The sequence below is a fragment of the Chlorocebus sabaeus genome, chromosome 9 (genome assembly GCF_047675955.1).
Source record: "Chlorocebus sabaeus isolate Y175 chromosome 9, mChlSab1.0.hap1, whole genome shotgun sequence".
Classification (NCBI taxonomy): Eukaryota; Metazoa; Chordata; class Mammalia; order Primates; family Cercopithecidae; genus Chlorocebus; species Chlorocebus sabaeus.
The window spans coordinates 135,200,874-135,223,679 of NC_132912.1; the positions used below are offsets into that span (position 1 = coordinate 135,200,874).

The 22,806-nt window shown below is 54.3% G+C and overlaps 1 protein-coding gene across 5 annotated transcripts in view; it reads left to right on the forward strand.

Annotated features, from left to right (window-relative positions):
• INPP5A (inositol polyphosphate-5-phosphatase A) overlaps positions 1–22,806 on the forward strand; it is a 243,125-nt gene that overhangs the window by 66,571 nt on the left and 153,748 nt on the right. For 2 of the 5 annotated variants that reach the window (XM_073019477.1, XM_073019480.1), the window contains exons 1-2: positions 4,402–4,435; positions 4,551–4,592. In XM_073019477.1, the coding sequence (XP_072875578.1) occupies positions 4,417–4,435; positions 4,551–4,592 (61 nt within the window). In that variant the 5' untranslated portion in view covers positions 4,402–4,416. Of the gene's footprint in view, positions 1–4,401; positions 4,436–4,550; positions 4,593–22,806 lie in introns of those variants that run through there. The other 3 variants (XM_073019478.1, XM_073019481.1, XM_073019479.1) reach the window with 2 other exon arrangements.

The following is a 22,806-nucleotide window of genomic DNA, read 5'->3' on the forward strand; positions in this document are numbered from 1 at the left end:
TTTTAAGACGGAGTCTCACTCTGTCACACAGGCTGGAGTGCGGTAGCATGATCTTGGCTCACTGCAAGCTCCACCTCCCTGGTTCATGCCATTCTCTGGCCTCAGCCTCCCGAGTAGCTGGGACTACAGGTGCCCACCACCAGGCCCAGCTAATTTTTTTGTATTTTTTTTTTTTTAGTAGAGACGGGGTTTCACAGTGGTAGCCAGGATGGTCTTGATCTCCTGACCTTGTGATCCGTCCATCTCGGCCTCCCAAAGTGCTAGTAGTGTTACAGGTGTGAGCCACCACTCCCAGCCTTTCGCGTGTTTTTAAATAAAGACTCCTACTCTCTTTTTGGACTTGGTCAGTTTTCTCTCCTTTTCAGGGATGCTTTTGTTCTGGTATTTGTTTCTGGATACATTTCCAGTCTTGTTTTCTGAGTCCCTTTATCAGGACGCGCAGGTTCTTGCTGCTTCTCTATCCCACCCCGCGCCGTCGGGGTCCCCTCTCCGTCCCGCCCTGGAAACATCCTCCCTTCCTGTGACTGATGCGTTCAGGAGCGAGGATGCTGTCAGACCCTGCTTTGTTGCCCCTGGAGCATCCTTCTCTTCCTCTTCCCCCCGTTTGTTATTTGGTGGGGTTTGGGGGGAAGAGGGTGTCTTAAGCTTTCTTGTGGTGTGTTTGCCCAGAGCTCGATAGTGGTTGAAAAGGTTTGCTTGTTATATCAACTCTTCAAGCTATCCCACTTGCACACTGTGGGTATGTGGGGCTGCAGAGTGAAATGTCCTTTTCCCAGATGAAGGGAAGACAAGGAAGGGACATGATGCAGCCTCACTGCTCAGGATGGGAAAACGCTGGGATTAGGGGTTACTTGTTGGCCTGGGGAAGCTCAGTGACCCAGGGAAAATTGAACTGATAGAGAAGATGGTATTTGACCGGACCTGTGAGCAGTGAAGGCATAGGGGCCGTTGCCAGTCTGTAAAGAGAAACTGCAAGGGCCCTGGGGCCAGAGGACCAAATGTCTGAGACCCAGAGTAGAGCAGGTGGAGGGGAGGGCAGGGAGGCCGTGGGCTCAGGGCCTGGTGGCTGTGCCGACCTGGAAGGCCTTTGCCCTTTACCCTGAGACAGCAGGAGGGCCCTGGAGGGTGGATCCACTTGTGTTTTCTGAGGATCACCCTGGCTGCCTGTAGAGTGTAGACTGGAAGCAGGTAAGGACACGGCAGGGAGAACCCTGAGGAGGGAGTGGGAAGGGACTGGGGATGGGAAAGAAGTGGATCCATCAGGAGGGAGTGGGGAAGGGGCTAGGGACAAGGAGTGGGTAGATCTGCTAAGAGGGAGAGGAGGTGAAGGGTCTAGGGACAGGTAGGGGTGGATCTCCTAGGAGGGGGCAGGGAAGGGGCTAGAGATGGGGAGGAGTGAATCCCCTAAGAGGGAGCAGGAAAGGGGAAGGGGATGGGGAGGGTGTATGGGGAGGGTATGGATCTGCCAGGAGGGAGGGGGAAGGGGCTGGGGATAGGGAGGGTGTGGATTCGCCAGGAGAGAAGAGGGAAGGGGCTGGGGACAGAAAGGGGACCGGGAGGGTGTGGATCCCCCAGGAGAGAAGGGGTGGAAGAGGCTGGGGACGGGGAGGGTGTGGATTTGCCAGGAGAGAAGGGGGAAGGGGCTAGGGACAGAAAGGGGACCGGGAGGGTGTGGATCCCCGGGGCGGGGGAAGGGGCTGGGGATGGAGGGGGATGGGGAGGGTGTGGATCCCCCAGGAGGGAGGGGAAAGGGGCTGGGGATGGGGGGGATGGGGAGGGCATGGATCCCCCAGGAGAGAAGGGGAAGGGGCTGGGGATGGGGAGGGGATGGGGAGGCATGGATCCCCCAGGAGAGAAGGGGAAGGGGCTGGGGATGGGGAGGCATGGATCCCCCAGGAGAGAAGGGGGGGAAGAAGCTGGGGACAGGGAGGGTGTGGATCCCCCAGGAGGGAGGTAGAAGGGGCTAGGGATGGGGGGGATGGGGAAGGCGTGGATCCCCTGGGGGATGCCCCGGAAGTGACACAGTGGCACTGAGGCCAAGGGAGGCTGGTGGGACAGTGGGATGCGGCCCAGGAGGCCCTGGGAGCTTCCAAACCAGGGTCAGCCAGGGAGACGCAGCAGCGCCATGTGGGCCAGAAATTGGCCCCTGGGCAGGGCCCCAAGGTCACCGGGCTGTCACAGTGACCCTGACTAGTGTTGGGGTGTGTGCCAGAGACAAGAACTGAAGGCCTTGAGGGCCTCGTCTTTTTTTCACGTTTCTTCTCTTCCTTCTTTGGAGTGTTTTTGGTCTCATCTTTCATTTAGACTTTTGGTCTAATTATTTCACAGCCTTTGAGTGCCTCCTCGTAAACAGTCAGCAAACACGGATGTCTTTGTTTAGAGCACTGTATTAGGACCATCTGGGCTTACTGACCTCAGTGGATCCACAGTCAGTGTTTGGGGAAGTCATATCCATGATTGAAATGAGGTCGTGACCCATGAATCGGGCTGGAGTGTGTGGTGCTGGGCGAGGTGCACACAGTGAGCGGTGTGTCCGGGTGTCCACTGTCACATTTGTCTTTGGTGTTTAGGGCGGCTCCTGGACAGGGCTGCCTGGCAAGCAGCTGCAGCTGGATATGGGGTGGGACCCTTGATGGGGACTTGCTGGTAGGAGCTGGGGCCAATGGAGGCTGTCCGTGTGGGCTGAGGGTCCTCAGTGGCGGGACAGTGGCGTGGGCCGATGGCCTCCCCTCCTGCTGGGTCCTCAGTGGCGGGACAGTGGCGTGGGCCGATGGCCTCCCCTCCTGCTGGGTCCTCAGTGGCGGGACAGTGGCATGGACCGATGGCCTTCCCTGCTGCTGGGTCCTCAGTGGCGGGACAGTGGCGTTGGCCGATGGCCTCCCCTCCTGCTGGGTCCTCAGTGGCGGGACAGTGGCGTGGGCTGATGGCCTCCCCTCCTGCTGGGTCCTCAGTAGTGGGACAGTGGTGTGGGCTGATGGCCCCCCTTCCTGCTGGAGCGGTTGCATGGGTCCCACAAGGAGGTCCCTGGACATGGAGGGCAGGGCATGGGGGCCCTCGGAGCCGCAGTGGGTGATTCTCTCCCTTTGTGTGTGCGTGTGCCGGGGTTGTGTGTCTTTGAAGCCTGGGGCCACGGTGTTCTCAGCTCAGTCCTGTGGTCTGTGAGGCTCTTGTTTCTTGGTCAGGTTCTTTTTTCCTTCATTAATTTATCTAAAATTCAGCCTTCCTGCTTGTTAGGCTTCTTAGACCCGTCAGCAAGTGAAGGGAGGAGCACGCCTGGCATGTGGCCAGCCTAGTGATGCTGCTTCGTGTGCATGGTGCGGAGTCTGGGCCCAGCTGCGCTGGCGGCCTGCATGCCTTGGCCCCGTGCCCACGGCCATAGAGGCTGAGACCAGGGCAGGGGCTTTCGTCCTGATGGGGGCTGGGGCAGGGCCTTGTTTATTGTTTTCAATCACGGCAAAACCCCACAACATTTACCACCTTAACCGTTTCCGAGTGTACAGTTCCTTAGTGCTAAGTACATTCACATTGTTGTTTAATGGATCTCTAGAACTTTGTTATCTCACAAAATGGAAACTATACCCTTTTAGACGCTGACTCCGTCCCTCCACGGTCCCTCCACGTGGGTGATGTTGGAGCTGGGGCGCTTCCTGAGCGTGGGCGGCTCACGCTGAGTGCTTGCTCGCAACCTCGTCCGCGGCGGCCTCTCCACTCTCGGGTTTGAATGGCTGTGCTGCCCTCAGCCAGAGCTGGCACAGAACCCAGGAGCAGCCAGGTGGCCTGGGGCTCAGCGGAGCTGTCAGGGCGGGAGAGCGACTGGGCCATCCCCTTCTCTTGAAGCAGTGGCATTTTCAGGCTTGCGCTTGGCTCCTCCGATTCTGTCCAGGAGCTTCCTGGGGCCTGGGTGTCTGTGGTGGGGCTGGAGTTTCCTTGCGTGTGTGCATGTGTGTGCATGTGTGTGCACGTGTGTGGCATGGGGTAGGTTTTCTGTTGATGGCTCTAGCAAGTGCTTCCTGAAGATTCTGACAGTTGTGACTGACTCTGTAAAAGCACCTTGCTCTTTGCCCCAAACACACAGAAATACAATGTGTGACCGTGATGTTTTGTACTCCACAAAGCTCAGCTTTGTCTAGTGCCCGTGAAGGGGGCTTTGGCCCAGGGAGGGACAGGTGTGAAAAGGTGCCACCGTCTTGCTTGTTGGAACCGGGTTACTGGCTGAGCTGTGTCTTCCCTGGGAGGCTTGGAAGCTGGAACAACACAGGGCCTTCCCCTCCTTGCCACCCCTGTGGAGTCCGAGGGACTCCACCTGCGCTTTACTAGGACAGATCGCATCGTGTGCCATGTCCCTGGGACAGACCTCAGAGCAGAGCCCCCATACAGAGCTGGGTCGCCTGGTGGGACTGGCGTTTCCCCACGCGGATGGAGCTCCTCTATGCAGGTGGGCCTGGGCTGCACCTCCACTCCTGCCCCACCTTGTCTTCATAGGCGCTTCTCTGGGCTCCGTTTAGGGCTGGGCCATTGGTCTGACTTTTCTTTTTCTTCTTAATTTACAGCCGGAAAACCTTCAGAAGAACTGGCTTCGGGAATTTTACCAGGTAAGAACCACTGAAACATGTTATTTTGGATTCATTATTTAGCAGTAAGGTGCCTTTTCGCTTTGGTGTTCCTCCATGGAGTCTGGTGTGTCTATGGGGAGCGCAGGCCTAGGCTGTGGCTGGGTCTCTCAGCAACACTGCCTGTGCCGGGCAACACATTTCTGTGCCACAGTCGGTCCACTGCCTGCCTGCCGGTGAGCCTGGCCAGATCCTCCTCAGGCTCACTGTTCATATTCCGGCTCCCTCCCTGCTCCCCGCAGGGTTCAGAGAACCTGGGGGCTCCCTCCAGGACTGGGTCAGCGTCCCCAGTGGGGCCATGGAGAGCTGGCAGTGAGGCTGGGTGTGCTTTTCAGCAGGTCTGGTTCATGCAGTACAAGGCTGTGTGGGGGCCAGACAGTTGGCGAGGCCGCGTGAAGGGCTGGGGCGGCTCTGTGCAGAGAGTGGGCACGGGGCTGGGGGAGGTGACCTGCCCGGAGGGTTTAAAGGGGCTGGGGCAGCTCTGTGCAGAGAGTGGGTGCTGAGCTGCGGGAGGTGACTGGTTGGAGGGTTTCAAGGGGCTGGGGTGGCTCTGTGCAGAGAGTGGCTGCTGGACTAGGGGAGGCGACCGGTGTGGAGGGTTTCGGGCCGGCATTGCCAGGCCAAGGCACAGACCCCCTGACTAATAAGGGGCTGGTGTTCATGGAGCCTGGTACTGTGCCGTGCTCTGGTGCGGATGCTGCAGATGCCACTGTGAAGAGAGGCTGGGTGCCCTCGCAGGTCTTCATGGAAGGAGCTGCCTGGGGCCTGTGGCCGAGCAGGTGTGCCTGTGGAGTGGCGCCAGAGGCCTCTCTGAGAACTGGGTGCATGGGGGAGGTCTGGCGGGCAAGGAGGGTGATGTGGCCATGGGCATGATGGTGGCCAGGCTTGGCTCCAGGGGCTGGTGGCGAGGTCAGCGTCAGGGTGGGGTGGCCTGGACGGTGGAGCTGCTCCTGTGTTCAGACACACAACAAGGGCTGAGCCAGGGACTGAAATCCTGTTTCAGGTGTGTTTGGCTGTTGGTTGGGGATGGGCTGGGGAGGCCAGAGTGGAGGCCTGGGGGCCCTCTGTAGGGGGATGGGGGCATGGAACCTGGGGGGTGGCACGACCGGGGGCTGAGGTGCTGGGCCAGTGGTGGAGCTGGGGCAGCCGGGAGGGGTGGGGACCTCTGTGCCCTCAGGCTTGTGTCCTGCCCACCAGTGCTCCCATGTGGTGAGGCCCCCAGCATGGAATGGTGTTTCTGTAGCCAGCATCCAAGTACCTCCATAGGGACAGTGATGTGTGTGTGCATGTATGTGTGCGTGTGTGTGCTTGACACCCATGTGACAAGGAAGCCATTGTCCTACAGGGAAGTGTGTGTGCATGTGTGCATGCATTTGTGTGTGCGTGCACATGTGCATGTGTGTTTGCCTAACACCCATGTGATGAAGCCATTTTCCTACAAGGAAGTGTGTGTGCCCATGTGTGCGAGCATGTGTGTGTGTGCTCAGAACCTATGTGGCGAGGAAGCCATTGTTCTACAGGGACCTGACAAATCTCTCTGTAGAGTCTTTGGTCAGATGTGCAAATGAGACACATTTTTCCCCTTTGAAAACATATATTTACAAATTGAAATAATAGATACGATGAATTTAGCTGTAATGTGCGACATCATCTACTCAGCCCTCACTTGGAGAAAGAGGACCCTCTAGGAGTTGAAGCTGCCGCGCCACCCCCATCACAGTGCTCTCGTCATCCCCGTCCTTTATGCCAACTGCACGTGGGGGGCCAGTGGCGGGGGTGGGTTTGCAAGGTGGGGTCTTGCTGTGTGTGCCTGTCGGGGAGACCCGCATCCTTGCAGAACCTTCATCCTCTCCCAGCGTGTATCCTGACGTGTCTCCTCTCCAGGGATCCACAGGGTTTCCCTCACTGAATGTTTAGGTGTGTGTGACCGGCCAGGAGCAGAACCTGCCACATTCACAGCTGAAATCAGAATCTGCCCTTGTGTTTTGGTGTTTTTCCTTTTTGAAAACTGCTACTTTTTTGTTGTCGTTGTTGTTGTTGTTTGGTTTTGAGACGGACTCTTGCTCTGTCGCCCAGGCTGGAGTGCAGTGGCGCGATCTTGGCTCACTGCAAGCTTCGCCTCCCGGGTTCACGCCATTCTCCTGCCTCAGCCTCCCAAGTAGCTGGGACTACAGGCGCCCGCCACCACACCCGGCTAATTCCCAGTTTCAAGCGATTCTCCTGCCTCAGCCTCCCAAGTAGCTGGGATTATAGGTGCCCATCACCACGCCTGGCTAGTTTTTGTATTTTTAGTAGAGACAGGGTTTCACCACGTTAACCAGGCTGGTCTTGAACTCCTGACCTGAGGTGATCTACCCATGTCAGCCTCCCAAAGTGCTGGGATTATAGGCATGAACCACCATGCCTGGCCTGTCTGCCGCTTTTTTCTTGGTTTATTTTATTTTAATCATATTTTAATTTTGTCCCAATCAAGCCAGCAGCTGCCCCGCAGGAGCAGGGTTTTAGGAGACATTTCAGTGTCTGGGCCTGACCCGCCGTTTCTGGTGGTGTGGTGCAGCCATGGCGGACACCGAGGTCCCAGCAACAGCTCCCAGCAAACCCTGGGCTTCCTCACATCAGGTGGTGGCCAGGATCTACCTGGGGCTCCAAAGGCCTCTTCTGCCTCAGGGAGGGGCACGTGAGCCCCACCTGTGAGGGGAAAGGTCAATGTGGAGGAAGCCCCCGTCCCCACACTCCAGCCCCCAGCAGTTGTTTCCCTGTGTCCCTGGACCCCCGAATCCTGGTCCCCTCTGTTCCTGCAGCTCTGTGGAGCCCAGTGGTGGGGGTGGGGGGGTGGGGAGCCGTTCGTGAACAGGAAGTGGGGGTTGCCCTGGGCCTAGCTCCAGGTACACCTGTTGGGTTCTCTTCAGGCTAGGCCATGCGCTGGACTTCCCAAGTGAGGTGCTGGCCCTGGGACATGTGACCTGAGCACAGAGAGCTGCAAAAAAACCCAGAGGACCTGCCAGTGGACGTTGGCCTGTGGCCCCAGCCAGCTCGCTGCAGGGCACAGGTGTGGTTGGGAGACCTGGGGCTGCTCCAGGGTCTGCAGCCTATGCTGGCCAGCGTGGGGACCACCCAGTGTTGGGTCAGCTGGGCCCAGCCATCCACATCCCGCTGATGCTCAGGCACCCGTGCGCTGGGCCGTGGCAGCTCCTCTGCTCCGCTCCTCACTGTCCAGACAGCTGCATCTGCCACGGGGTTCGGAGCTGGTGTCTTTGCTCACTAACTGAAGAAGCTCTTGTTCCCCAGGGTTTATGGTTGCGTTTGGGATGAGGATGAAGTAGATCCCTTGGAGAATGGCGGAGGCCTGAGCAGGAAAAACATCTGGAAAGAGGTCTTTTGAGATTGGGACAGGGAGAGCTCAGCATCAGGAGGGTCTTAGGAGATGAGGAGTGCAGGGGAGAGGCCGTGTCTGAGGAAGGTGAGGGAGGTGAGGTGGGCATGGGAAGGCCCTGTCAGGGGAGGGTGAGGGAGGTGAGGTGAGCAGGGGAGAGGTCCTGTCAGAGAAGGGTGAGGGAGGTGAGGTGGGCACGGGAAGGCCCTGTCAGGGGAAGGTGAGGGAGGTGAGGTGGGCAGGGGAGAGGCCCCGGAGGGTGGGGGAGGTGAGGTGGGCAGGGGCGAGGCCCTGTCAGAGGAGGGTGAGGGAGGTGAGGTGGGCACTGGAAGGCCCCGTCAGAGGAGGGTGAGGGAGGTGAGGTGGGCAGGGGAGAGGCCCCGTCAGAGGGTGTGGGAGGTGAGGTGGGCAGGGGCAAGGCCCCATCAGAGGAGGGCGTGGGAGGTGACGTGGGCAGGGGAGAGGCCCTGTCAGAGGAGGGCGTGGGAGGTGACGTGGTCAGGGGAGAGGCCCCGTCAGAGGAGGGCGTGGGAGGTGAGGTGGGCAGGGGAGAGGCCCCGTCAGAGGAGGGCGTGGGAGGTGATGTGGGCAGGGGAGAGGCCCCGTCAGAGGAGGGCGTGGGAGGTGAGGTGGCCAGGGGAGAGGCCCCGTCAGAGGAGGGCGTGGGAGGTGAGGTGGGCAGGGGCGAGGCCCCGTCAGAGGAGGGCGTGGGAGGTGAGGTGGGCAGGGGAGAGGCCCCGTCAGAGGAGGGCGTGGGAGGTGAGGTGGGCAGGGGAGAGTCCCCTTCAGAGGAGGGCGAGGGAGGTGAGGTGGGCAGGGGAGAGGCCCCTTCAGAGGAGGGCGTGGGAGGTGAGGTGGGCAGGGGAGAGGCCCCTTCAGAGGAGGGCGTGGGAGGTGAGGTGGGCAGGGGCGAGGCCCCGTCAGAGGAGGGTGTGGGAGGTGACGTGGGCAGGGGAGAGGCCCCGTCAGAGGAGGGTGAGGGAGGTGAGGTGGGCAGGGGAGAGGCCCCGTCAGAGGAGGGTGAGGGAGGTGAGGTGGGCAGGGGAGAGGCCCCGTCAGAGGAGGGTGAGGGAGGTGAGGTGGGCAGGGGAGAGGCCCCGTCAGAGGAGGGTGTGGGAGGTGAGGAGTTCATGGGAGAGCCCCTGTCAGAGGAGATCTGTGGTAGAGAAGTGTTGTCTCATCACATGGTGAGCCTCTCTCTCCGATTTTCTGTCCTGTTGAGTTAGAGCGTGATGCTGTGTTTTGCGGGTTCCGGGAGGCTGTGCAGGGGGCCTGACGCTCCTAGGGCTGCTTCAAGCTGGCTGATGGTGTTTTGGGCCGGGGCCCAGTTCCCCTCCTGGTTTTGCCAGTCTGGGACAGTGGGACTGGCTGGAGGGGCCCTTGTCCCTTGCTTGGCCATGTGTGTGGCCCTTGACTGTGAGGGGCTGGGCTGTGGCTGGAGCCTGCCTCCAAGCTCTCTAGGTTTCCTAGTTTGTGTTATATTTGGCGAGAACAGCTGCCGTGTTAAGCTAAGGCTTTTGTTTGTTTGTTTTCTTTTAAAACGGAGGCCTTGGGGCAGTAGGGGAGTTTGGAATTCTTTTGGGGTTTTGGGCACATCCAGGAGGGGCCAGCAGTGGGGATGGGTCCTGGCTGCTCCGTCCCGTGGAGCAGGGACAATTCCCGCACATTCGGGTCTGCAGCCTGTTCCGCATGGGGTCCTCTGCACCAGAGGCCATGGGGGAGAACAGTTTGGGAACAGCCAGCAAGACCCCAACTTGACAGACCTCACACCCAAGGCTCAGGCCACCCGGAATTCCCATGTCACGTCCCATTTCTTCCATTTCTTTCCCTTTTACTTTTTTTCTTTTACTTACGACTTAACAGTTACTGTAAATGTTGACAGTGTAGAGTTCGCCAGTGGTGCTGGAAGTTGAGTTCTGAGCGGGGTGGTTCTCCTTCTGTGACCTGCGGCCCCTGGAACGCCACAGCCCGTAGGGGCCCCTCCTTCCTGAGACCCCCCCCGCAGGAGCCCCCTCCTTCCCGAGACCCCCCGCGGGAGCCCCCTCCTTCCCGAGTCCCCCCCGCGGGAGCCCCCTCCTTCCCGAGTCCCCCCCGCGGGAGCCCCCTCCTTCCCAAGTCCCCCACTGAACAGAGGCCCTGCCGAGTGGTTTGTCGGACCCAGCAAAAGGGCGGGCAGGGCTTTGGGAGGTGGACAGCAGCACCTGGTGTCCTTTCTGGAGACTCAGCCTTTATGAAAGACAATAGAGTTATTTGTAAAGAAAAATAATGAATGATGGTTTGCTCTGTGCAGTGTGTCATTTTTCCTGGTTGCAAAACCAAATTTTCTTGGTTTTCTTGGAAGAAGCCTCTTCAGAAGGAAGAAATTTCAGTGACACTTAGAAAAGACAATTCTCAAAAGTAAGATTTCAACCCCAATCCCCACTCTCATGCTTTTTTTAGCCTGACTTGGTTTCTTAGGCAGTCAGCCAGTTCAGCTGCTGCACTGAGGGGCCACGGGCTGGTGGGTTTCCGGCAGTGAGTGGGCATCGCCCAGGGCTAGGTCAGATACCTGGTGGTCTCCGTGATCAGAACCCACTGTGCCAGCAGCTCAAGGGCGAGGGATGGATGAGACGCCTTGACACTGGGCCTCTGACTGTTTTGGGTTTTTAAAAATCCTAGAGTTTCCATTATACAGTTATTTTATTTTTCAAAATAGCCTTGAACAAGTGGCTTTTATATACAGAAGAACTAACTATGACCTTCATGGTTTTTTAGAAACCTTTTCTGTAAAACTTGATCCCTGTAGAGACTGCAGGAGACAGTGCAGAAAAGCCTGTGTGTGCCTCCATCGCCAGTCCTGAGCACCCTCGACGCCTTTGGGATCCACGGCTTTTGAAGATTAGGTCCGGAACTCAGCCTGGCACCTGAGAGCTTGGCATGCCTTCTCAAGTCTTGAGTCCCCAGGCAGAGCCTGGCCAGCGTGATGGCTCACGCCTGCAATCCCAGCACTTTGGGAGGCTGAAGCAGGCAGATCACTTGAGCTCGGGAGTTTGAGATCAGCCTGGCCAACATGATGAAACCCGGTCTTTACTAAAAATACAAAAAATTAGCCAGGCATGGTGGTGGGCACCCGTAATCTCAGCTACTTGGGAGTCTGAGGCAGGAGAATCGCTTGAACCCAGGAGGCAGAGGTTGCAGTGAGCCGAGATTGTACCACTGTACTCCAGCCTGGGTGATGGAGTGAGACCTTGTCTCAAAAAGATAAATAGATAAACAAAGCTGCAGAGCCTGGGCTCACCCTGTGCTGGCCTCCTCAGCTGTCCTGTCTATCCGTCCAGGTTCCGTCCTCTTTCCTGAGAATCAGACTCACAGACTCATCACCAGGGGTTCCAGAATCTTCTCCACGTCAAGAGGGGCTCAGGCCCCAAATGCAAGAGCCAACCCCCACTGCTGTCTTCAGAATGCTGTGGCCCCTCCCACTTTCCTGTGTTAACATCCTGCCCCCAAGGTGGCCTCAGGAGGCCTGGCTCTGGGCGCCGATGAGATCACAAGGAGAGGACTCCATCCCCATGAATGTGATCAGTGCCCTGAAAGAAGAGGCTGAGAGCCGCTGCACCCCTTCTGTCCTGTGAGGACACTGCAAGAAGGCGCCGTCTGTGAGGGATGGACCCTCCTTGTGGAATGGGCTGGCCTCGCTCTTATCGTCCTAGTTTCAAGCGCCCTGTGGAGCGCACGTCTGTGGCGTAGGCCCTGCAGGCTGCGGTGTTTTGTTGCGGCAGCCGGAGTGAAGAGAATGCCTTCCCGTGAAGTGTTCAGCGTTGGGTCAGCGTAGCGGGCCCGCAAAGAACGCTTGCTGGGGGACGCCAGGCTGTACTCAGATGGAGGGATGGTACATGGGGCCAGAGGGAGCCTGAGTCTGGGCCTGGAGCTGCTGCCCTCTGTCCCCACAGTGGCCGGATCCATGTCTCGAGTTGCTCTGAATTCCTGACACTGTCTTGTGGCGACCCACAGCCCGTGGGCCACACTGGAGGTCTTCGTTTCAGAAGCTTCCCATCCTCCTCCTTGCCTGTCTTCCAAACGTGGTGTCCGGAACCAGCTCAGGATGCAACTGCTGGTTTTAGCCTTTTCAAAATGTGTACCCTAGAAGCACATGGGATGCTGTGTGAGGAAGACTTCTGTGGGGCTTTCACACGTGACTTTTCTGGCCCACTGAGTTTCCTTTGAAACCCCCAGGCATCTGGGGTGGAAGGTCTGTGGCCGCTGCTCGGTGGAGTTGGAGGAAGTGGCTGCTGCGTGTGGGAAGGCTCCTGAACACTCGGAACCTGGAAGTTAATTGTGCTCTTTTGACCGAAGGGGTGGGATCCAGCCTGTATTCGATGCACAGCTTTGTGGCTGCATTTTTGCCCCTGGTGAAGCAGCTGGGCAGGCCCCTTTGCTCGAGGGCCCCGTCTTTGGGGTAGGAACCAGCCCTGCTGGGGAGTGGGCAGCTGGGACTGAGGTGGACACCCTTGCTTGAAGCCAAGAAGACCCAGGAGTAGGGGAGGGTGTCAAGGACAGAGTGGGCGGTGGGTTGGAGTGGGCACTGGGTTGGTGGAGTGGGCGCTGGGTTGGAGTGGGCACTGGGTTGGTGGAGTGGGTGCTGGGTTGGAGTGGGCACTGGGTTGGTGGAGTGGGTGCTGGGTTGGAGTGGGCACTGGGTTGGTGGAGTGGGCACTGGGTTGGCGTGGGCAGTGGGTTGGTGGAGTGGGCGCTGGGTTGGAGTGGGCACTGGGTTGGTGGAGTGGGCACTGGGTTGGTGGAGGAGCTGGTTGGAGACTGAAGGGCTGGGAGGCCCCGGGCTAGGGCGAAGGGATGTCTGCCTCTCTAGGTGGCTGGGAGGCTTCTTGCCTCTTGCGATGCACTTTTGAGCGAGGCCCCAGCCTCAGCTGAGGGGATGTGACCTGCATGGCCTGGTGGGTCTGGCACCTGAGGCCCTGGGCCTGGGGAACAGGGGCCTCACCTCTTAGTGGTGGTGGGCTCCACCCTCTGTAGCTGCTGGTTCTGGGTCCTGTGGGGAGCGGTGTGGGATGGTCGTGTGCGTCGTTTTAGGAGCATGTGTGTGAGTGTGAGGATGCCATGGCCAGTGGACATGCCTTCCTCCTGTCCCTGCAGTCACTGGAAGGGAAGCTTCTTGTCCTTAAGTCAGACCGGGAGGCAGATGGGCCCTGAAAGAGCCACAGTGTGGTGTGGGAGGCGGCTGCAGTGGGAGGTCCCTGTGCTTTGTTGGTTGTGAACCAGCATCCAAGGGAGGACCACAGTGGCAGATGTGCAGTGCGGGATACGTGGCGTGCAGGGATGCCTTGGGTGTGGTGTGGGGTGTGTGGTATGCAGGGATACTGTGGGTGTGGTGTGGGGTACGTGGTGTGCAGGGATACTGTGGGTGTGGTGTGGGGTGTGTGGTATGCAGGGATGCTGTGGGTGTAGTGCAGGATACGTGGTGTGCAGGGATGCCTTGGGTGTGGTGTGGGGTGTGTGGTATGCAGGGATGCTGTGGGTGTGGTGTGGGGTACGTGGTGTGCAGGGATACTGTGGGTGTGGTGTGGGGTGTGTGGTATGCAGGGATACTGTGGGTGTGGTGTGGGGTACGTGGTGTGCAGGGATGCCGTGGATGTGGTGTGGGGTACGTGGTATGCAGGGATGCCTTGGGGGTGGTGTGGGGTGTGTGGTATGGAGAACATGGTGCTGACGCAGGATGTGGTGACGTGGTGGTGATGTGGGACGTGGTGGTGATGTGGGACGTGGTGGTGATGGGATGTAGTGTGTGTGGGATGCTTTGGTCACATGGGACATGGTGGTGTGTGGGACGTGGTGGTGACATAGTGTGTGTTGGTGATAGGAGATGGGGTGGTGACATGGGATGTGGGGGTTGCAGTGGTGACGTGGGACATGATAGTGACATGAGACGTGGTGACGGGGTAAGGCGTGGTGGTGATGGAGGTGGTGTGGTGATGTGGCATGGAGGATACAGTGTGAGGGACGTGATGGTGACATGGCGGTGATGTGTCATGTGACGGGGAACGTGGCGTGGGGGATATGGGGTCCTGGCTCTCCTGTAGCTGTGGCCGGTGGCGAATGGCACCGTGCCGCAGGGAGGGAGCCCAGCTTCAGGATGCAGGAGCTCCTGGGCAGTCTGTTCTGGGAGTGAGGATGTTTGGGGGTTGTGGAGCCATTGTGCGGGCCAGTTGCTTTGCTGGGCTGGTGGGGAGAGGCCATCTGAGGTCCTTGGAAGCAGCCTGGGTCTCTCTGCTCCCTGGGGTCAGATGCAGGCCGCTTCTGCAGCCTCGGCTCCATGTCCCAGCCCTGCCCCGCAGCCTTCACCTGTAGGAAGATTCTGCAGGCTCGCTCTCCCTCCATCATCGGGTGGCTCCTCAAATACCATGCCCTAGTTGGTGGCTGTGTTGATTCTTGGTCTCCCGGTGACAGAACTGAGGTGGGGAGCCACAAAGCCACATGCTGAGGCAGAGCCAGGACAGACCCTGCTTGGCCCTGTGCTCTGACTCTTTGTAGGCCACTCAGCAGACAGTCCCCTCCCTCCAGAGCTCCTGTGCAGTGTGGCTCGGGGCAAAGCCACCCTGTGGCTCTCTCAGGGCCCGTCTGCCTCCTGATCTGATCTAAGGATAAGAAGCTTCCCCTCTGGTGACTGCAGGGATGAGAGGAAGGGCTGTCCACCGGCCATGGGCGTGCTAATGCTCACACACACTCACTGCCGGAGTGAGAGGCGGTAGAGGACTCCTTTCACAGAGGGAAGGTCTCCTGTGAGCCTGGCCTGGGACCTGAAGGGTGTAGAGGAGTGGCCGTTACCTGCTCGTGTGGCGGGTGCCGATCTTGAGTCCTCAGACTGCAGATGAGGTAGCCAGGACATCCATTGTGACCTTCATCCTGTTGACAAAGACAGTACATGGAGTGGAAGCTTCTGGCTGGCTGTATGTTGCTGCACCAAGCACCTGACTGCGTCTGGCACGCTGCGTGTGTGGACCAGCTGCCTGCCACATAGCAGTCTGAGGATACTGATCAAAGCAGAAAAGGATAAACATTCTTTCCTTCCCCAGTTCTACCTCTAGCGTGATGTACACCCTGTCGTATGTGTTTGCCTGCGTGGCTGTGGGCAGGTGTGTGGTCCACAAGTGGGGCATCCACAAGTGGGTAGCAGATACAGGCATCTACAGCTTACTCCCTCTGCCTTCTTTGTAAGCTGGGAGATCTTTCTATGTGGAGTAATATATGCTGTCTGTCTTAATAGCTTCAGAATATTTTATGATATGGTTAGGCCTTAATTTTTTAAAGTTGTTTTTCTGTTGGACTTTGAGGTAGTTTAAAGTTTGCTTGTGGGTATGAGGATAAATTTTAAAACAGGATATAATGTTGATGATCATACAAATGTAAAATGAATAGGTATTCACTTTAAATACCTATTTTAAAAATAGAGTTTTTTGTGTTTTTTTTGAAACAGAGTCTCACTCTGTCACCCAGGCTGGAGTGCAATGACATGATCTCGGCTCACTGCAACCTCCGCCTCCTGGGTTCACACCATTCTCCTGCCTCAGCCTCCCGAGTAGCTGGGACTACAGGCGTCCGCCACCACGCCCGGCTAATTTTTTTTGTATTTTAGTAGAGATGGAGTTTCACCGTATTAGCCAGGATGGTCTCGATCTCCTGACCTCGTGATCCACCTGCCTCGGCCTCCCAAAGTGCTAGGATTACAGGCGTGAGCCACCACACCCAGCCTAGAAATAGAGTTTTTAAATCGCAATAATAAATGTTGTTTATTGACCCAGTAAGATGTAGAACTGGTTCAAGGAGGAATCCAGAATGTAGACAAATAGCTTCTCCCATCAGCAGTGCTGAAGTGAGTGTGCTTCATGGATGCAAGGCTGCACTGTCCACCGGGTCATGATCCATCACATCTGCTGGGCATCGTGCATTTCTCTGGTCAAGAATCATTTCCATCATCGTCAGCTTTTAATGCAACATAACTCAGAGACAACTAAAGGTAGAGATAACCCAAATAGGTGGGCTAAATGGAGGCATTCTCATTTTTGCTCATTTTAAAGTCTTTCACAGTTTTTCCTGATGGTAATTTTAAGAATAATGTGATAGGCAGGGTCTGTTTCCAGCTAACGTGGAAGGATAGTATATTAGGCCATTCTTGCTTTGCTATAAAGAAATACCTGAGACTGGGTAATTTATGAAGGAAAGAGGTTTAATTGGCTCACGGTTCGCAGGAAGTGCAGGAAGCTTAGTGCTGGCACCTGCTCAGCCCTTGGAGGCCTCATGGAATTTTCAGTCAGGCAGAAGGCAAAGGGGGAATAGCTGTGCCACACAGTGAAAGCCAGAGCAAGAGAGAGAGAGTGGGGATGAAGTGCACACACCTTCAAATGACCAGACCTCATGTGAACTCAGAGTAGGAACTCACTTATCACCAAGGGGATGGCCCAGTCCATTCAGGAGGCATCTGTCCCCATGATCCAAACACCTCCTACCAGCTTCCACCTGTACCATTGGGGATACATTTCCACATGAGATTTGGGCGGGGACAAAGGGACAAACTGTATCATTCTGCCCCAGCCCCTCCCAGATCTCACGTTCTTCTCAAATTTCAAAATACAATCATCTGTTCTCAATAGTCCCCCAAAATCTTGACTCATTCCTGCATTACCTCCCATGTCTGATGACTTCTCTGAGACAAAGCATGTCCTTTCCACCTATGAGCCTGCAAAATCAACAACAAGTTCTTTACTCCCAAGATACAATGGGGATATAGGTATTGGGTAAACATTCCTGCTTCAAAAGGGAGAAATTAGCCAAAAGAAATGGGCTGTAGCCCTCAGGCAAGTTGGAAACCCAGTAGGGCAACTGTTAAATCTTAAAGCTCCAAAATAATCTCCTTGGATTCTCTGTCCCACACTCAGGGCACACAGGCTCAAGGGGTGGGCGTCCAAGGCCTTGACCGGCTCTGCCCTTGTGGCTTTGCAGGGTTCAGCCCCCAGGACTGCTGTCATGAGTTGGAGTTGAATGCCTATGGCTTTTCCAGGCACAGGGTACAAGCTGCCAGTGGATATACCATTTTGGCATCTGGAGAATGGTGGCCCCTTTCTCACAGATCCACCATGCAGTGCTCCACTGGGGTCTCTCTGTGGGAACGTTAACCCCACATTTCCTCTTGACACTGCCCCTCTAGAGGTTCTGTGAGGGCTCAACCCCTGCAGCAGGCTTTTGCCTGGGCACCTAGGCTTTCTTATACATCCTGTTACCCAGGCTGGAGTGCAATGGCGTGATCTCAGCTCACTGCAACTTCTGTCTCCCAGGTTCAAATGATTCTCCTGCCTCAGCCTCCTGAGTAGCTGGGATTACAGACATGCACCAGCGTGCCTGGCTAATTTTTGTATTTTTACTACAGACGGGCTTTCACCATATTGCCCAGGCTTGTCTTGAACTCCTGACCTCAAGTGATTCACCCACCTCGGGTGCTGGGATTACAGGTGTGAGCCACTGCACCTGGCCAGCATTCTTCACTCTTTCTTTCTGTGCATCTACAGGCTTAACACCACGGTCTTGTGTTTTTCAAAGTGGCAACCTGGGCTGTGTCTAGGCCCCTCTGAGCTGAGGCTGGAGCTGGAACAGCCTAGATATGGGGAGCACTGACCTGAAGCCGCACAGTATAGCAGGGTCCTGGGCCTGGCCCATGAAACCATTATTTCCTCCTAGGCCTTAGGACCTGTGATGGGAGAAGCTGCCACAAAGGTCTCTGAAATGCCTTCAAGGCCCTTTTTCATTGTCTCATCTGTTGGCACTTGACTCCTTTTTAGTTATGCAACTGTCTCTAGCAAGTGGTTGCTTTACAGCCTTCTTGAATTTCTTTCCTGAAAAAGCTTTTTCTTTCTTTGCTACATGGTCAGGCTGCAAAGTTTTCAAACTTTTATGCTCTGCTTCCCTTTTAAATGTAAGTTCCAACTGTAAGTCATTTCTTTGCTCCCACATCTGAGTATAGGCTGTTAGAAGCAGCCAGGCCACATCTTTTTTGAGCACTTTGCTGCTTAGAAATTTCTTCCATCAGATACCCTAAATCATCACTCTTTGGTTCAAATTTCCACTGATCCCTAGAGCGTAAACAGAATGCAGCCAAGTTCTTTGCTAAAACATATCGTGGGTTATGGGAATATTAATATGAAGGGAATATTAATATAATTTATGCCAATAAACTTGAAATTTTATATGAAAGAAACTTTTTTCTTGAAAAACAAAAGTATCAAGAAGAAATAATGAACTCAGTAGTCCTATATCTATTCAATTAAAATTTTACCCATTACCTTTCCACAAAAACTCTCCCAGCCCAGATGGCTTCACTGGTGAATTCTATGTTTAAACAAGAAACAATAGAAATTCTACAGAGACTTTAGAAGAAGATTGAGTCACAGATGATGCTTTTTGAATTATTCTGTGATGTGAACATTAGAAAAATACAGACCAATATTCCCCATGAAAATAAATGCAAAAATTCTTTTAAATGTTGTAAATCAAGGGATGCAAGCCTGGTTTAACATTCAAGAATCAATCAACAGAATTTACCACGTCAACTGATTGAGGAAGAAAAGCCAGGTGATCATCTCAACAGATGCAGAAAAAGCATTTGACACAATTCTGTAACCATTTCTGATAAAAACTCTTCACAAACTAGAAATAGAAAAGAGCATTCTCAGCCTGTGAAGGGCTTCTACAGGACCCCGCAGCTCATGCCACACTTAAACTATGGTAGAGGAAATGCGTATTTACCTGAAGACTGGAACAGGGGAAGGCTGCCTGATCTTACTTCTCCCATGCAGTATGGTACTGGAGGACTTAGCCAGCATAACGGGACAGTATGGTACTGGAGGACTTAGCCAGCATAACGGGACAGTATGGTACTGGAGGACTTAGCCAGCATAACGGGACAGTATGGTACTGGAGGGCTTAGCCAGCATAACGGGACAGTATGGTACTGGAGGGCTTAGCCAGCATAACGGGACAGTATGGTACTGGAGGGCTTAGCCAGCATAACGGGACAGTATGGTACTGGAGGACTTAGCCAGCATAACGGGACAGTATGGTACTGGAGGACTTAGCCAGCATAACGGGACAGTATGATACTGGAGGACTTAGCCAGCATAACGGGACAGTATGGTACTGGAGGACTTAGCCAGCATAACGGGACAGTATGGTACTGGAGGGCTTAGCCAGCATAACGGGACAGTATGGTACTGGAGGGCTTAGCCAGCATAACGGGACAGTATGGTACTGGAGGGCTTAGCCAGCATAACGGGACAGTATGGTACTGGAGGGCTTAGCCAGCATAACGGGACAGTATGGTACTGGAGGGCTTAGCCAGCATAACGGGACAGTATGGTACTGGAGGACTTAGCCAGCATAACGGGACAAGGAAGTGTGAACCCACCATGTTGGAGACAGGTCCCAACCAATTTAGAAATTTTATTGTGCCAAGGTTAAGAATACTCCTGTGGCACAGCCTGAGGAGGTTCTGATGACGTTGCCTGAGCTGATTGGGGCACAGCTCGATGTTACACATTTTAGGGAGACATGAGACATCAATGTGTGTTCATGTACATTGGTTTGTTCTGAATATGTGGGACCGCTTAAAGCAGGGGAGGGGGCTTTCAGGTCACAGGTAGATAAGAGACAAAGAGTTGTATTCTTTTGAGTCTCTGATTAGCCTTTTACTGAATACACAGTTTACATGTGAGGGGGTAGAGGAATAATCACTTATGCCTTAGTCTGGCTCGGTGAAGCAATAGGGCAGAGGAAGCCATCAGTCATGCATTTGTCTCAGGGGAGCGTCAGAGGGATGACTTTGAGTTCTGTCTGTCCTTTTTCCATAATGAATTACCCCGTGGGCAAATCGTGATGGGGGAAGGCCTTTTTTGTTTTGTTTTGTTTTGTTTTTGTTTTGTTTTTTAATCTGTGTAGCTCTCTTATAAAGGAATAAAAGAGGAGGCAGGTTTGCCTCACGCAGTTCCCAGCTTAACTTTTCCCATTGGCTTAGTGGTTCTGTGTTCCCAAGATTTATTTTCCTTTCATAAAAGGAAACAAAAGGCATACAGATTTGAAAGCAAGAAATAGAACTTAATTGGTAGAAGACATGGTGGACTATTTAGAAAAACTTAAGGAATCCATAAAACTTTACTATGACTATTAAGTGGATTTATTTAGTTTTCAACATACAAGGTCAGTATGAAAACATTTTGTTTACATTAGCTATCGGTAATTGGAAACTTAATTTAAAAAATATTTACAATAGCAGTAAAATGAAATACTTGGGTATAAATGGATAAAATATGTCGATATCTGTATACTGAAAACTATGAAACACTGATGAAAGAATCAGAGAAGATGTAAAGAACTTGAGAAATATACCATGTTCATGGATTGGAAGACTCAGTGACATTGACATGTTAATTCTCCACTAACCAATCTGCTGAGTTGTGCAGTTGCAACCAAAATCTCAGCAGGATTTTTTTTTTTTTTTTTTGTAGACGTCTATAAGGCTATTCTAAAATATACATGGGAAAGCAAAAGAACTAGAATAGCCAGAACAGTTAAAAACTAACAACATACTAATGTTTGGGGGCTTATATTCAGATTTCAAGACATACCGTAAAGCTGCAGCAATCGCGACAGTGTGCTCTTTGTCAAAGCACAGAAATACGGATCATTGAAACGGAAAAGAGGTTAAGAACTAGACTCACACATACAGTTATGATTGACCGGGGGTAAAGGCAGTTTGTTAAAGAACAGTTTTTTTCAACAAATTGTGCAGGAACAATAGGACATCCATATACAAAAAGTTGATAATTTTAATGTTTTATACCATACACAAAAATTAACTCAAAGTGGATCTTAGAGCTAAATATAAATCTTAAAAAGTACAAAAGTTCTAGAAGGAAACTTAAGAGAATATCTTTTGAACCTTGGATTAGGCAGAGATTTCTTAGATGCAACAGCAAAATCACAATTAATAAAAGAAAAGAATTGGCAAATTCGAATTTATCATAATTAGGAACTTCTGCTCTTTGTTAAGATGCTGTGAAAAGAATGAAAAGACATGTCACAGATTGGAGGAAAATATTTGCAAATTACATATTTGATGAAGGACTTGTATCTGGAATATACAAAGAACTCTGAAAAGCCAATAATAAGAAAGCAAAGAACCCAATTTTAAAATAAGCAAAAGATTTTACTAGATACTTCACCAAAGAAGAGAACACAGATGGCAAGTAAGTGCAGGAGATGGTACTCAATATCAGTATCTTTCAGGAAATGGAGATCACAATAACATAATCAGTATGTGCCATTAGACTGGCTGAAATTAGATTGACTGTAAAAACAGAGGACAAAAACCCTGGCAATACTCAGTGCTGATGAAGACGCAGGGCCACCGGAAGTCCTGTGCCTGCTGCTGACCCTGCAGATCCGTATGGCCATTGGGGAATCTGTCATTTCTTATTAAGTTGGACATGTGGCTACCCCGTGACCCACGCACCTCGCTCCTGCTCACCAGCTGACGTGACGGTGCACGTTCACGCAGAAGCCTGAAGCAAACGTTCACGGCTGCTTCACCTGTGATCCTCGCCTCCGCTGCGTGGTTCCATTTCTGGGTCACGTGGAAGGAGGTGACTGTGGGTGCAGGAATGAGTGGTCCTTGCAGGGACCTGGGGTCTTTGGAGGAGTTTGAAGTGTGAGCTGGCTGTTTTGGCTGTGGCACTGCCTACTCACTGGTGCCTCTGCACGTCACACCGGCGTCTGTGCCTCACACGGGCGCGTCTGCACTTGGGGAATGTGCGTCTCCCTTTGGCAGTTCTTGTCTTCTATGTGGTTCCTCCCATTCCCGCCTGTTTGGTGCCTGGGATGTAGGCCGTGGTCTCTGCCTATTCAGCACCCCCATACATGCTCAGGACTCCCCATCTTTCTGTTCAAACCCAAACCCCTCCTTTCCTTCCAGGCTCTTGGTTCCAGCTGCCTGGATGCCCTGTGGCCTGCCAGACCTAGAATGTCCAGAGGGACGTCTCTGTCCTCTGCTCCACCCCCCCCCCCCGCCCCGCGCCACCTTCAGAGGCTCCCTGGCATCTGGCATTGGTCACTGTCCCTGCTGCCACCCTACCCATGCCACAGTCCACTCTCCTTGGTTGCTTGCAGGGCCTCCCACTCCTGCCTCAGTTTTTCTCACAGGCTGAGCCTTGGAGGCCCTGCCACCTCCCTCTTTCCCTCCCGCCCTCTCCCCCCCTTCTTCCCTCCTTCCCTCCATCCCTCCCTCCCTCCAGCTGGCCTTGCTCTGCCACCTCAGGACCTCGCACAGGCCGCCACTCCCTCTGACGACACCTTTGCTCCCTCCCTGTCCCTGTCTTGTCCCTCATGTGGCTCAACCCAAGGCTTCCCCCCCACATCCCACCCCACACCCCCTTCTCCGCAGGATCTTTCTCTGTGGCCCTGTGTCTTTCTGAATTACTGCACGATTTCCCTAGCTTCTGAGTCAGTGCCTGGGTTAGGGAGGGAGGCCACCAATAAATATTCTTGTCTTGATTTGAGATCTCCCAAAACACACCCCAGGCAGGATTCCAGTGAAAGCAGTTGAGCTGGGAGGTGCAGGAAAAACCAGTTGGAGAGTGGGTAGATGAGACTAGGAGGGGAGGCTTTGGGGGCCCCTTGAGGCATAGGGGTTTCAGACTGGCCGGCAGCTGGCCGAGGGGCACTGAAGGGCAGACCTGGGGACATGGGAGCCTCTGCTGCAGGGGGCAAGGGGTGACCCCTGGCCAGTCC